The 15,101-nt window shown below is 43.9% G+C and overlaps 1 protein-coding gene across 2 annotated transcripts in view; it reads left to right on the forward strand.

Moving 5' to 3' along the window:
* CCSER1 (coiled-coil serine rich protein 1) overlaps nucleotides 1-968 on the forward strand; it is a 1,276,606-nt gene extending 1,275,638 nt beyond the window's left edge. For both annotated transcript variants that reach the window (XM_077476557.1, XM_077476558.1), the window contains one exon: nucleotides 392-968. In XM_077476557.1, the coding sequence (XP_077332683.1) occupies nucleotides 392-508 (117 nt within the window). In that variant the 3' untranslated portion in view covers nucleotides 509-968. The remainder of the gene's footprint in view (nucleotides 1-391) is intronic.
* Nucleotides 969-15,101: the final 14,133 nt, after the last annotated feature.

Genomic DNA, 15,101 nt, shown 5'->3' on the forward strand with positions numbered 1-15,101 from the left:
TATTGGCTAATTCTATTTAGCCAATAACTTGGCTAAATAGAATTATGGCCCAGCAAGCATCAACATAATGCCCTGTACACGGTCGGACATTCCGACTACAAAATCGGAAAGACCATGTGTACAGGGCATAAGACTTTATTTGCCATCAGTTTTATAGTCTAAGATATATGTCTTGCACAGTGTCTTCTTTATTTCGAAAGAAAAACATAAAAAAATGATCCTGATAAAGAATATCTTTTAACTGGGTATATGCAGCAGCTCCATGAATTGTTGGTTATGAATTTGTTATTGCCTTTATTATAACATTGTTGGTGGTTGACATTTGTATTCCTGCTATCTGAATGCTACACATGTCTTCCTTGTCTTAATACATTTCTTTCCTTTTTTAAAGGTCCAGAGGAACACAGCGAGTACAGAGGGCCCTATCTTCAAAGCTATAAGACCTGTTCATTGTTTCCAGCATTATCAGTTTAAACCCAACATCTGGACACAAGATGCTTTACACTAATGTATTCAATTAGGTTTCATTAAAATGTAATAAGCTGCGGTTTCAGAAACAATTAATGTATTCACAAATGATGCTGCTAAACTGCAGTTTTGCATTATCGCAAATGAAAATACTCCTTTTTTGATGTTGCTGTACAGATCTATTTTCATTGCAGGAACTTTAATAACAAAATATGTGGTTATTATCCTTTCTGGGATATACATTTTTTATATAATAATTTAAAATAAACAAGGACCATGCACTTGGACCAGGAGGCAGCACAGTGTTTTGAAGAGGATTATAGCCAACGACACCAAATATAGCATAAGCATTTTACAATTTACCTGTGCTGCCTAATCTGATTTTGTGAAATTATTTTTAAAAATGTTTCTTTATGTTTATTTCTGTAATATGACAAAAAAATGACTGCGCAATACAATTGATAATTTATGCCAATAAACAATTACATTTGTAAACCTTATATTAATCTAATAGTGTTTATTTTAGTTCACTATTTTAGGGGAGAAACAACTGGGGGGAGTCAATATAGGAAAGGATCTGGGTATTCTGGTAGATCAGATTTAATAATAGCACATCATTTCAAGCTGTAGATTCTAAAGTAACAAAATAATTTATTTTATTAAGACGTATACTGAATGTAAAATATCCAATTATATGAGAGCAGAAAAAAACATTATTTTTTTATTATTTTTACTTGCATTTAATTACATTTAATTGCATGATGGTAGTCACCATATTCAAAAAGCTTGCAATGAGAAAATGTTTTGCAAAGTTAACAGCATGCTTGCTTGTAGTAAATCAACCTCATTGACTCCAGATAGAGAGACAACATCTCACCCTTGTACAGAGCATTAGTAAGCTCTCATCTGTAAAATACAGTTCCATTCTGGGCACCAGTTCACAAAAAGGAATGTGGGGAAATAGAGAGAGTGCAGATAAGGGAATCCAAACTCATAGGAGGCATAGAGTAGCTCAGAAATGAAGAACAACTACCTGAACTGGGAAAGTTAAGGGGAGATGTGATCATCAAATTTGGTGCAAAATTATTCACTGAAAAGGACATGGGGGCACTCTTTGCTTCTGGAAGAAAAGATGTTTAACCTCCACATACTAAACAACTTCATAGATAGAGCACCAAAAATGTGGATTAGACACCCTCAGGAATAAGTGCTAGATAGCTCAGTTAACAATCCATGAAATATCTGATTGCTTTAGTGGATAAAAAAGGTTTTCCCCTGTTGGGGCCAATTAAACCATGCATTATAAGTGTTGTTTGCCTTCCTCATGATCAACTGTGGGTATACAGTAGGTTTCTGTATATAATGATTATAAATGTATTTATTTATTTTTTGGATTAAAAAGATCCTAACCTGGAGGTTCTTGAAATTAGTAGAGAGCGAAGAATGTCCATTGACTCACTTCTCAAACTCCGGGTATATCAACAACACAATAAACTATGTGAAGATCTCATTACATCTCACCAACTGAGCTTTTTGAACCTGGGGGTCCAGTTTCAGAACCATCGGGCTGAGCCAGGATGGGAGCTATCCTTTGATTAAAGCAATGGATGTCCCAGCCCTGTGTACAGGGTTCCCCCCTCTGACTGGAAACATTCTTGGACACAGAAAGCAGTGCCAAACCTTTGGCTGAATAACAAACCCCAGCAACACATGGCACTGAACGCTTAGCCAGATTTATTTTCACTTCAATACAGGGCACTTCTGCCCAGGCAAATTTTACTAGAATTTTATGCTAGTTTAATAGAACTAGAGCTTCCTTTTGGTGGTATTTAAAAAAAATAAAAAAAAAGGACAAAAAATTTGGGAAAAAAATAATTTTTCTTTGTTTCTGCGATAAAATGTAGCAAATAAATAATATTTCTTCTGAAGATTATGGCCAAAATGTATTCTGCTATATTTCTTTGGAGTCCACAAACTGTGGTATATATCTGAAAATTGATCAATCGTGATGCACTGATAGCCTTATTTCTTGAGACCCAAAAATTTCAGGACAGTACAAATATCCCCCAAATTACCCCTTTTTGGAAAGTAAACAGTCCAAATATTTAGTAAGAGGCATGGCAAGTTTTTTGAAGTTGCAATTTTTTTGTCATAATTTTTGGGAAAATGAAGAAATTGAAAAAAATTATTTAAATGTTTTTTATTCTTTACATAATGTCAACAGTGCAGTACAATGTCATCATATACATTATCTCACAAAAGTGAGTACACCCCTCACATTTTTGTAAATATTTTATTTTATCTTTTCATGTGACAACACTGAAGAAATTACACTTTGCTACAATGTAAGTAGTGAGTGTACAGCTTACAGCTAACAGTGTACATTTTCTGTCCCCTCAACATAACTCAATACACAGCCATTAATATCTAAACCGCTGGCATTAAAAATCAGTACACCCCTAAGTGAAAATGTCCAAATTGGACCCAATTAGCTATTTTCCCTCCCCGGGGTTATGTGACTTGTTAGTGTTACAAAGTCTTAGGTTTGAATGGGGAGCAGATGTGTTAAATTTGGGGACATCACTCTCACTCTCTCATACTGATCACTGGAAGTTCATCATGGTACCTTATGATAAAGAACTCTCTGAGGATCTGAAAAAAATAATTGCTGCTCTACATAAAGATGGCCTAGGCTATAAGAAGATTGCCAAGATCCTGAAACTGAGCTGCAGCTTGGTGGCCAAACCATACAGAGGTTTAACAGGACAGGTTTCACTCAGAATAGTCCTTGCCATGGTCGACCAAAGAAGTTGAGTGCACGTGCTCAGCATCATATCCAGAGGTTTGGGAAATAGATGTATGAGTGCTGCTAGCATTGCTACAGAGGTTGAAGGGATGGGGGTCAGCCTGCTCAGACCATAAGCTGCACACTGCATCAAATTGGCCATCCCAGAAGGAAGCCTATTCTAAAGATGATGCACAAGAAAGCCTGTAAACGGTTTTCTGAAGACAAGCAGACTAATGTCATGGATTACTAGCACCATGTCCTGTGGTCTGATGAGACCAAGATAAACGTATTTGGCTCTGATCGTGTCAAGCGAGTGTGGAGGCAACCAGGTGTTGAGTACAAAGACAAGTGTGTCTTGTCTACAGTCAAGCATGGTGGTGGGAGTGTCATGGTCTGGGACTGCATGAATGCTGCCAGCACTGGGGAGCTACAGTTCATTGGGGGAACCATGAATGCCAACATGTACTGTGATATACTAAAGCAGAGCATGATCCCCTCCCTTCGGAGACTGGGCCGTAGGGCAGTATTGCAACATGATAACTCCAAGACCGCCACTGCCTTGTTAAAAAAGCAATGGTAAAGGTGATGGACTGGCCAAGTATGTCTCCAGACCTAAACTCTATTGAGCATCTGTGAGGCATTCTCAAATGTAAAGTGGAGGAAAGCAGGGTCTCTAACATCCACCAGCTATGTGATGTCGTCATGGAGGACTGAAAGAGGACTCCAGTAGCAACCTGTGAAGGTCTGGTAAACTCCATGCCCAAAAGGGTTAAGGCAGTGCTGGAAAATAATGGTGGCCACACAAAATATTGACACTTTGGGCCCAATTTTGACATTTTCACTAAGGGATGTACTCACTTTTGTTGCCAGAGGTTTAGACATTAATGGCTGAGTTATTTTGAGGGGACAGCAAATTTACCCTGTGCTACAAGCTGTCACATGACAAGATAAAAAAAATATTTACAAAAATGTGAGAGGTGTACTCACTTTTGTGAGATATTGTATGCTGGTGTATGTGTGAGGAGGTGGGTTGACAAATGTTTATCTTTATATTTATTATTTGTACAATATATGTGTGGATTGGTACCATATAAAATCCTTAAGGAAGGTTTATACCCTTGATCTGTTTGAGGAACCAGTAGAATATCAGGATTTCATTAACTTACCATGATTAACACAAACCATTTGAGTTAAATCTTGAACTTGGGGGAACAATTTGCTCACTATTTACTTATTCCCACATAGCAGTAAGCAGCAGATCACTAATATACACGGTCTGCTAATGCAGAAATGCATAGGGAGGTTGAATCAGGGTCTTTCAACCTAGCCAAGCCTCCAATGCAGAAAAAAATTAAATGTAAAAAAAAAAGTTCAAAGAATATCATCAAATAAATAAAATACTTTCCTTTGCATTAACCCTCACATTTGCATGTATGTGCACTTATAGTTCTTCTGTCACACAAATTCCTACATTCCAACACTAACAATTTATGCAAACTGGTCTTTTTTTATCAGTGTGCATTGTGATGAAAAATTGAAAAGGAAAAAAACTAATTAATTAAAGGTAATTAAGACCTATAAATTGAAACCTATACATTCAAAGCTTCTTCTAAATTAAAGTAATACCTGTCCAGAGGAAAAAGTACATACTATGCTAAGAACTTTTACAAATGGAATACCTATTATGGGTTAAACTACCAAGACTCCAAAATAAAAATAAAAAAATCTCTTATGATTCAGAAGTCTGTGGTCCTGGAATGGTTATTTATATCAGTTAATTAGCTTTAGGCAGGTATATGAGTGAACCTTCCTACTGGATATAGCACAAACACAAAGAACAAAATACATTAGAGGATTAAAATGCCCCCTGTACTCAGCAACTTAGGATCTCTAGGTCATTTGGATAGATTAGCAGGAACAATAAGGTTAAGTGCATGTGGTATTTTATACATAGTTGAGGCCTTTCCATTGTACCCAAGAAATTGAAGCTCAAGCATAAAAGTACATACGTCAAGCTGTTATCTTACCCTCTTTATGGGCTTTCATTAAATGGACAAAGAAAAACATCAAATTAAATATTGTAAAGACAAGGCCTTGGTCGTGTTTTGAATTCACCTTTTCAAAGAATCTTTTGTAACATAGAAGTTTCATTTTTCATTTACCTCTGGTTGACAGAATATATTCAACAATGAAAGGAGAGTGTGATTTATAATTTTAATGAACATAAGCAAAAAGTAAAAGTATCAGACATGGATGTAAAAGCGCACAGTTCAAATAGTCACCTTGACATATTCAAAATGTATTTTACAATATACCCCCTAGCAGCCTGCCTGGCATGCTGTAACTAGAAACATTCAGCAATGGTAAGAAGGATTTTGTTTAAAAAATGCCTTTTTTTCTTGCCTTTTAATAATGAAAGTAAAATATCATCTTAAGCAAAATTTCATAGGAAAAAAAAATCACTTTGAAAGGTTATTTCTATATTAACAGTTTTCACTTACGGCATTGCAAAGTTTCTTGGGATAAACCTCCTTCAGTTCCTGCAATTTTGAGTTAGAGCTTGCAATTGCCAATTTTGTCAGTATAAAGAAAACCAAATCCCTCCAGAACCCTCTAAAGTCCCATATCAGATTTTCTGCTGATTTTTGTCTTCAGATTTACCAAAACCATGTAGTAGAAGGGCCTGCCTGATTGCATACAAATTGAAACTCCTAAGGTTTGACCTCATATTATATGGTTTTGGTAAATCTGAAGGAAAAAGTCAGCAGAAAATCTGATAGTGTGTATGGGGCTTAAGTCAGTCAAATTTCCCAAAATCAAAATGTTCTCTTAGGCCGCGTACACACGCGGGGACTGTCTGCCGAAACTAAGTTCGTCAAACAGTCCGCTCAAACTTTTGAATGAACGAACACGCCCACACACGGCACTTTTTGAGTGGACAAATACGGCAAACTTTGTTCGTCGTACTAAGTCCGCGCAACTTTTGAAATGAACGGACTCGCCCACACACGAGGTAACAGTCCGCTCATTTCGAGCGCGTGTGCAGGTAGGTGGGGCCCGCAACGGAGACGTCGCGGGCTCCGCCGCCTGGAATGTACTTAAAGGGGAACCCCAACGCCGAAAAAAAACGGCGTGGGGGTCCCCCCAAAGTCCACAACAGACCCTTGTCCGAGCACGCTACCTGGCCTGCCAGGAAAGGGGGGCGAGCGAGCGCGCCCCCCCTCCCGAGCCGTACCAGGCCGCGTGCCCTCAACATGGGGGGTGCCTTGGGGAAGGGGGGGCCGCGCGGCCCCCCCACCCCAATGCACCTTGTCCCCATGTTGATGAGGACAAGGGCCTCTTCCCGACAACCCTGGCCGTTGGTTGTCGGGGTCTGCGGGCGGGGGGCTTATCGGAATCCGGGAGCCCCCTTTAATAAGGAGGCCCCCGGATACCGGCCCCCCACCCTATGTGAATGAGTATGGGGTACAATGTACCCCTACCCATTCACCTGTAAAATAAAAGTACCCAAAAAAAAACCCAACACACGAGATAAAATATTTTATTGCACAGCTCCGGGGGTCTTCCGTCTTCGGGGGTCTTCTCGCCGGACTCCTCCGCTATCTTCTTGTAGCTCTTTTGCTAGCGGAGGAGTCCGGCTTTCTTCCTCCCTGCCGCCGGCCTCTTCTCCCGACTTCGGGGGTCTTGTCCCCCTCTTCGGTTCTTCTGCCGGGCCACCGCGCCTTCTTATAGCTCTTTTGCAGGCGGTGGCCCGGTCTTCTGTCGCCGCCGCCTTCCGTTCTTCTGCCGGGCCACCGCGCCTTCTTATAGCTCTTTTAGAGGCGGTGGCCCGGTCTTCTGTCGCCGCTGTCGCCTTCCGGTCGCCTTCCGTTCTTCTTCTTGTTGTTGTTCTTCTTCTTCTCCAGGAGATGTTGACACGTCGCTCTCTCCGGCCGGAATGCCAGAGCCGCGCTGTGCGGCCACTTATATAGTGACAATGGGGCGGTGTCACATGGTATATGTCACATGGGTTGGTCACATGGGTTGATGTCACATGGGGACCATGACATCGTAAGGGGGCGGGGTCACCATGTGACCAACCCATGTGACATATACCATGTGACACCGCCCCATTGTCACTATATAAGTGGCCGCACAGCGCGGCTCTGGCATTCCGGCCGGAGAGAGCGGACAGTTTCAGCGGACAGTTTTTCGGAATTTCCGAAAAACTTTGTTCGTCAAACTGTCCGCTGAAACTGTCCGCTGAAGCCCCACACACGAGCGGACTGTCCGCTGAAACACTGTTCAGCGGACAAAGTTGAGCGAACAGTCCGCCCGTGTGTACGCGGCCTTACTATTTTTTATATACCTTTTTTTTAACCTGTAAAATTGTACTTTTTATCAGGTTTGTTTAGTAACTCAAATCTGAAATTGCCTTTTTTTTTCCAATGTAGTATCCAAATCTAGACCCCATTTTCCTGGTGTGGACTTGAATAGTATAAACCAAGGCAATAATATACTAAAACTAGAGAGCGCAAAATCTGGTGCAGCCAATCAGCTTCCAACTTCAGCTTGTTCATTTAAGCTTTGACAAAAAAACAAGAAGCTGATTGGCTTCCATGCACAGCTTCACCAGATTTTGCACTATCCAGTTTCAGTAAATCAACTTCCTTGTGTCTTTACTACCCATTTTATGCTCCCCAAAAGTTTTGCTTTTGCAATTGCTACTTGCCATTGAGTAATATTACCAAAGTTACTGAACTGATGTTCTCCTTTTGTTAAGAAAAAAGGAAAAGAAAATAAGGTTTTGCAAAGGTTAAAAAAACAAAATTCTTAACTGCTTTTGTCCTTTGTAGGCTAACATATGCATTCCACTTCTACTCTCCTTCCTATGTGATAAGTCAGAGGCTTTGCATTCTATCACAAACAGTCACATCGTTTTATTCAGAAGAAATCCACAAAAAAAGTAAGGCAATTGTAACCAACAAAACACACTTAGGGCAGTATTCTAGTCAAAATGATTTCATAGAATGCCTTGACATAGCTGGGACATTTGAAATTAAATAAAATCATAGCCGAGTTTGAAATGGAAACATAAGTTCCTATGATCTTAAAGTACATAGTGGCTGGTTTAGAAGCTACAGTAACTGTATATTTATTTTATGTAAACAGATGGTTCCTGGCGCATGCGCGGCTTTCTGAGATGGTGGACGTGTGACTCCTGAGCTCCGCTCCCTTCCGGTGATCCACGACCCATGCACGGCCTCTAAAGCATACAAAAGCATTGGGAGTAAGACTCCACGACTCCCTCACTCCCCCCGGCACTGCATGGGCAAAATCGGAGAACAGTGGGACCACTACCGAGCCTCACGACAGCCGCGGTCCACGTCTGCCATGGACCTCTTCTTGACTAGGCCGTCATCCCCAGCCTCGATTTTGCAGGGAGGTCCGGAGGACTACGCCAGCAACCCGATGGTGGAGGATGGATCGCAGCAGGCCGCTCTCTCTCACCTTGCTAAACCACCCCAACAGGCCCTCACCCCGGAGATGATGGATCTCAAGCTCCAGGCCCTGGCTCAGCAGGTAACTAGAGACATTGTCCAGAATATCTAGAGAACTTAGGGGAGAAATAGACGCCCTGGGTGAACGCACAGCCACATTAGAAACAAAGTTTGATGAAACCTTGCACCATGTGCAGGCTCTTGAAGAGGAGAATGCCCTCGTTAAAAACTCAATGTCCCAATTGCAACTCCAACAGGAGGACCTTGAGAATAGAGAATGATGCCAGAATCTCAGAATCCACAGAGTCCCAGAAACAGACGCTGACAACAACATTAGGCCTTACCTCCTGGCCTTTTTAATACTTTAGCTCCTGAAATTGTGGATATTGACTGGCGCCTGGATCAGGGACACAGGTCCCTGGCCCCCAAACCCCCTGCAGAGGCCAGACCTCGTGACATAGTGGTACGCTTCCACTTTTATGAAAGCAAAGAGGCCCTGACCAGGGCCACACATAACAGGTCAGGCATTGACTACAAAGGGGATAAGATTCAGCTGTTCAGTGACCTCTCCCTGATCATACTGGCCAAGCGTCGCTCTCTAAGACCCATCACCTCTCACCTCCAGCTGCATAAGGTCCCTCCGCGATCCCCAGGAGGGGGAGGCATTCATTAATTGATTGGGCCTTCCTCCGCTCCCTCCGGAGGTGGAGCAAGCTATCCCTACTACTCCACGACCTCTATCAGCGCCGTCCAGGATGTGGACCCCAATAAGAGGAAAGGGATCAAGGGCCTACTCCACACCTCAGCGCTCTCAACGCTCAAAGCTACCCACCTTATTCGGATCAAATACTCTCCTGCACCTATCTTTAACAATCCCTAGCCACTTCCTTTAGGAAATTGATCCAGAACTATCGCCTATTTGATGTCTGGCGAATTAAACATCCCCTGGGTAGACATTACTCGTTCTATTCCCCTCCACACAAGATGGTTTCCAGGCTGGACTACTTTCTGATATATGCCCCATTAATTTCCCACTTGGTAGGTTCTGATTTGGGTCCGATTACCTGGTCAGATCATGCCCCTCTGTCCTTGAACCTATGTCTTTCCACTGCATTTTCCAGGAAATGTCATAGGAGGCTTAATGAATCTCTATTAAAACAACCCGAAACTAAACCGAACTTCTTACCGCTTTAACAGAATACTTTCAGTTAAATACAGGTTCCGTGCCCAGTTCATCTGTCCTTTGGGAATCCCACAAAGCTTTTTTTTTAGGACAATGCATCTCAATTGGATCTCAGAGGAAGAGGGACTCGGTCCTGTTAAGATCCTCTCTCATATCTGAACTAGCAAGTGCTGAACGATCTTTGATTATAGCTCCCACGAGGGATCGCCTGCACACGGCAACCTCCTTTGCGAAATCGCATAAAGTCCTTGGGCATGTCTAAAATTGATAAATCCCTACTCTGGGCCAAACAAAAATTCTACGAATTTTCTAATAAACCACACAGACTGATGGTCTCTAAAGCCCCGTACACACTATCAGATTGTCTGCTGAGTTTTTCCTTCAGATTTACCAAAACCATATAATATGAGATCAAACCTTAGGAGTTTCAATGTGTATGCAATCAGGCAGGTCCTTCTACTACTGGTTTTGGTAAATCTGAAGGAAAAACTCAGCAGACAATCTGATAGTGTGTACGGGGCTTAAGCTTAACCCTAGGCCCTTCCTCTCTTTCCCAAACCACTTAAAACGTGCTGACGGGACCCCCCCCACTTACTGCCCGCAGACGATGACTCAAGTCTTTGGCAAATTTTACGGTAAACTTTATAACTGCCTCTCACCAGAACATCATCCCCCATTCAACTTGACGACTTTTGAAACATTTATGACTGATCTCCAACTCCCCAAGCTCACAGAGACAGATGTACAGACATTGAATGATCCCATTACTGCAGAGGAGCTTGCTTCTACTGTCAAGTCCCTCCCATCACATAAATCCCTCCCCTACTCCTACTATAAGAATTTCCTCCCGACTCTGACTTTTCTTTATAATTCTATCCTCCAGGGTCTACATCCCCACCAACAATTTCTACACTCTTATATCACAGTAATACCTAAACCGGACAAAGACCCTTCACTCCCTGACAGCTACAGACCATTCGCACTTTTGAATTCAGATTATAAGCTCTTTACTAAAATTCTTCCAAATCGCCTTTCCCAATTCCTGACGAAATTGATAGACAGAGACCAAGTGGGTTTTGTCCCCTCTAGGCATGCTGGAGATAACACCAGGCGAACTATGGACCTCATCGACATACTTAACAGAGTTAAACGCCCCGCCCTGATTCTTAGCCTTGACGCCCAAAAGGCTTTCGATAGATTAAGCTGGCCCTATATGTTTGCGACCCTTAATAAATTTGGAATTAGAGGCCCCTTTATCTCAGCTCTATGCGCCCTCTATTCTAACCCCTCTTCCCAAGTCCAAATGGCATCTTTTACATTCAAATTACACCGGCCTATTCTACCCTTCACTCAGCTAATTATGCCCCTATGTTTAAATCTATCAAACAGATGCTAAATCAATGGAACCCCCTCCCTATATCTTGGATAGGCAGGATCAATGTGCTGAAAATGACGGTTATGCAAAATTGTTATACCTCTTTGAAACCCTCCCTGTGTTTATCCCTATGGCTCAACTGAAACTCCTCAAACGATGGTTCCTGAACTTCATTTGGAAGGATGGAGCTCACAGGGTGGCCAGTTCGGTAATTTTTTCATCCAGAGGTCAGGAAGGTATGGGAGCCCCGGACATTTATAAGTACTACTTGTCTTCTACCATCTCCATGTGGTGGTAGCTTGGTCTAGTATGCGCCCCCCGAATAGATGGATGGAGATGGGTTCCTTGTTTCCGACCCATCCCTGCTCCTTGATTTGGTCTCCTACCCTATCCTTGGATCCCAGGCTCCGTGACCTCTGTCTAGGCCCCATGTTGTTTACGCTTAAAGTGTGGCGATCCTGTTGTGTCAAGTTCTCTTTAGCCTCCTCCTATCCCCCTCTTTCTAATGTTCTCTTTAATCCCCTGCTCCCGGACAGCTTATCCCACTCTCGGATGTTTCCCTGGGCCAAGGCAGGTCTGTTCCAGCTCAGTCACTTTGTACACCCTTTTACTCGTAAATTCTACTCATTCTCAGACCTTCAATCTAAAAGTCAAATTACAAATCAACTGTCCTTCTCATACCTCCAAATATCCCACTACCTAGCATCCCTTTCGCCATCACTCACCCTAACTAAACCTATACATTTTGAGATCATCTGCTCTCAGGGACCGTACCAAATGCGACTAATTTCCGAAATATACCAAATATTACAAGAAAATCTTCCGTTATCCATAGATCCCCATTCATACATGGTCAAATGGTCACACGCTACACAACAACAAATATCCTCCTCCCATTTGGGCCAAAATTTGGACATTAACCTCTAAGATTTCCCGATGTGTGGCGCAAAAAGAGACAGCATGTAAGGTATTATTCTTTTGGTATAGGACCCCTAAGGTCCTACATCGCTATGATCCCTCCCTTTCTCCTCTCTGTTGGAGATGTGGTACTCATTATCATATCTTCTGGCAATGTGAATTGATTGCTCCTTTTTGGTCTAAGGTAGTACAGTAGGTGCCGCCGATATTGTGGTTCCTGGCGACAGGCTTCTCTAACCAGCGCAATCCTCACACTGGCTGCAATAGGAAAATTGAATTTTCCTATAGTAGCGAGAGAGCGACTATAATATTGCCTCGCTAATGAAGCCTGCATGCCTTCAGGGGCATACCAGGCCCTTAGGTCCGGTAGGGATTTTAAGGGGAATCCCCTACGCCGAAAAAAACGGGGACCAATTTTTCCCCATGTTGATGAGGACAAGGGCCTCTTCCCGACAACCCTGGCCGTTGGTTGCCGGGGGCTGCGGGCGGGGGGGGCTTATCGGAATCTGGGGGCCCCCTTTAATAATGGGTCCCCTGGATACTGGCCCCCCACCCCATGTGAATGAGTATGGGGTACAATGTACCCCTACCCATTCACCTGTGAAAAAAATGTAAAAAAACCACAACACACAAGGTTTAAAAATAATTTATTGCACTGCTCCATCTTGGGGGGTCTTCTCGCCGGACTCCTCCGCTAGCTTCTGCTCTTTTACTAGCTCTTTTACTAGCGGAGGAGCCCGGCTTTCTTCTTCGCCACCACTGCCGCCCGGGGGTCTTCTTCCGACTTCGGGGGTCTAACCCCCCTCTTCGGGGGTCTTGTCCCCCTCTTCGGTTCTTCTTGCCGGGCCTCCGCTTTCTTCCTTTAGCTCTTTTACTAGTGGAGGCCCGGTCTTCCGTCGCCGCCCCTTCTTTCAACTTCGGGGTCTGGTCCCCCTCTTCGGTTCTTCTTGCCGGGCCACCGCTTCTTCTTACAGCTCTTTTACTAGTGGTGGCCCGGTCTTCTGTCGCCGCTGCCGCCACCGCATTCCGTTCTTCTTCTTCTTCTTCTTCTGGAGATGTTGACTCGACACGCTCTCCGGCCGCAATGCCAGGGACGCGGTGTGCGGCGACTTATATAGTATATTAAAGTCCTGAAGGATGCTTGGACTGTGACATCATAAGGGGGCGGGGTCACCATGTGACATCAAGCGGTGACCCCGCCCATTGTCCCTATATAAGTCACCGCACACCGCGCCCCTGCCATTGCGGCCGGAGAGAGCTTTGAGTCAACATCTCCAGAAGAAGAAGAAGAATGGAAGGCGGTGGCGGCGGCGACAGAAGACCGGGCCACCGCTAGTAAAAGAGCTGGAAGAAGAAGCGGTGGCCCGGCAAGAAGAACCGAAGAGGGGGACAAGACCCCCGAAGTCGGAAGAAGACCCCCGGGCGGCGGCCGCGGCGAAGAAGAAAGCCGGGCTCCTCCACTAGTAAAAGAGCAGAAGATAGTGGAGGAGTCCGGCGAGAAGACCCCCCAAGACGGAAGACCCCCGGAGCAGTGCAATAAATTATTTTTACACCTTGTGTGTTGTGTTTTTTTTTACTTTTTTTTCACAGGTGAATGGGTAGGGGAACATTGTACCCCATACTCATTCACATAGGGTGGGGGGCCGGTATCCGGGGGCCCCCTTATTAGACCCCGACAACCAACGGCCAGGGTTGTCGGGAAGAGGCCCTTGTCCTCATCAACATGGGGACAAGGTGCTTTGGGATGGGGGGCCGCAGGGTGCCCCCCTTCCACCAAAGCACCCACCCCCCATGTTGAGGGCACGCGGCCTGGTATGGCTCAGGAGGGGGGGCACCCTCGTCCCCACTCCCCTTCCTGATCGGCCGGGCTGCGTGCTCGGATAGGGGTCTGGTATGGATTTTGGGGGGACCCCACGCCGTTTTTTCCGGCGTAGGGGATTCCCCTTAAAAGCCCTACCGGACCTAAGGGATAAGGGAGTTCTGCCTTAGGATTCATACCAAATACAGTGCCTGGTATTGGCATAGGTAAAGGAAAAGAAACATTTTTCCTTTCTCGATGCGAGCCGGCTCGGCGCTGGCTCCCCGACAGGGCTCACAGGGTGTCAATCTCGCCGATAAAAGCGGCTAGATTGACACAATATCGCGGTCACCTACTGTATCTTTGCTCCAACAGGTCTTCAGTACCTCCATCCCATTGGACCCGATACATCTCCATCTAGGTCTCCCAGTTCCGGTTTGGGAAAAGCCTCAAATAAATTGGCCTCGTTCATTTTATTAGCTGCCAAAAGAGCTATTTCTGCATGTTGGCTATCCACTCCCCCCCCATCCCAGACCCAGCTGATATAAGGTATTAGTGACATCCGCAGAATGGAGCATATGACAGCCTTGACGGAAGACGCCATTGATAGGTTTGATAGGATATGGGATCTCTGGGATAGCTCAATATATGACTCCTCTCAGTCATAGTACCCTAGACGTTTTATAGCCATCTCTAACCATTGGAAAACAGGCTCCTTACCCTGACCCCCTCAAAACTTAACTGAGGCCTCTCAATGACCCCCCTCCTCCTCCGCCCCCCCTCCTTTTTTCCACTTCCTTGGATATGGAGACAGCCTTTCATTTTAAAGAAGCTATTTTTTTGCTGGATGATCATCCCTTTACAATTATATAACTGCCTGATGCTTATTTACCGCTTTTTACTTTTATTTTTTTATCACTTCACGGTATTGTTTTTCTTTTATTTTCCTTTTTATTTTTCTTATTTTTATATTATTATTTCTGTGTTGTACCATTTCACAATTGTATGATGTCTTAATTGATGTACCTAAAATACCGTACGATGTGTACCGTTATGTTTGTTTCTTGCATTTTAATAAAAATAAGATTTAT

This window comes from Lithobates pipiens, unplaced genomic scaffold (assembly GCF_037356315.1).
Source record: "Lithobates pipiens isolate NorthernLeopardFrog02 unplaced genomic scaffold, aLitPip1_a1.2 Scaffold_13, whole genome shotgun sequence".
Taxonomy (NCBI): domain Eukaryota; kingdom Metazoa; phylum Chordata; class Amphibia; order Anura; family Ranidae; genus Lithobates; species Lithobates pipiens.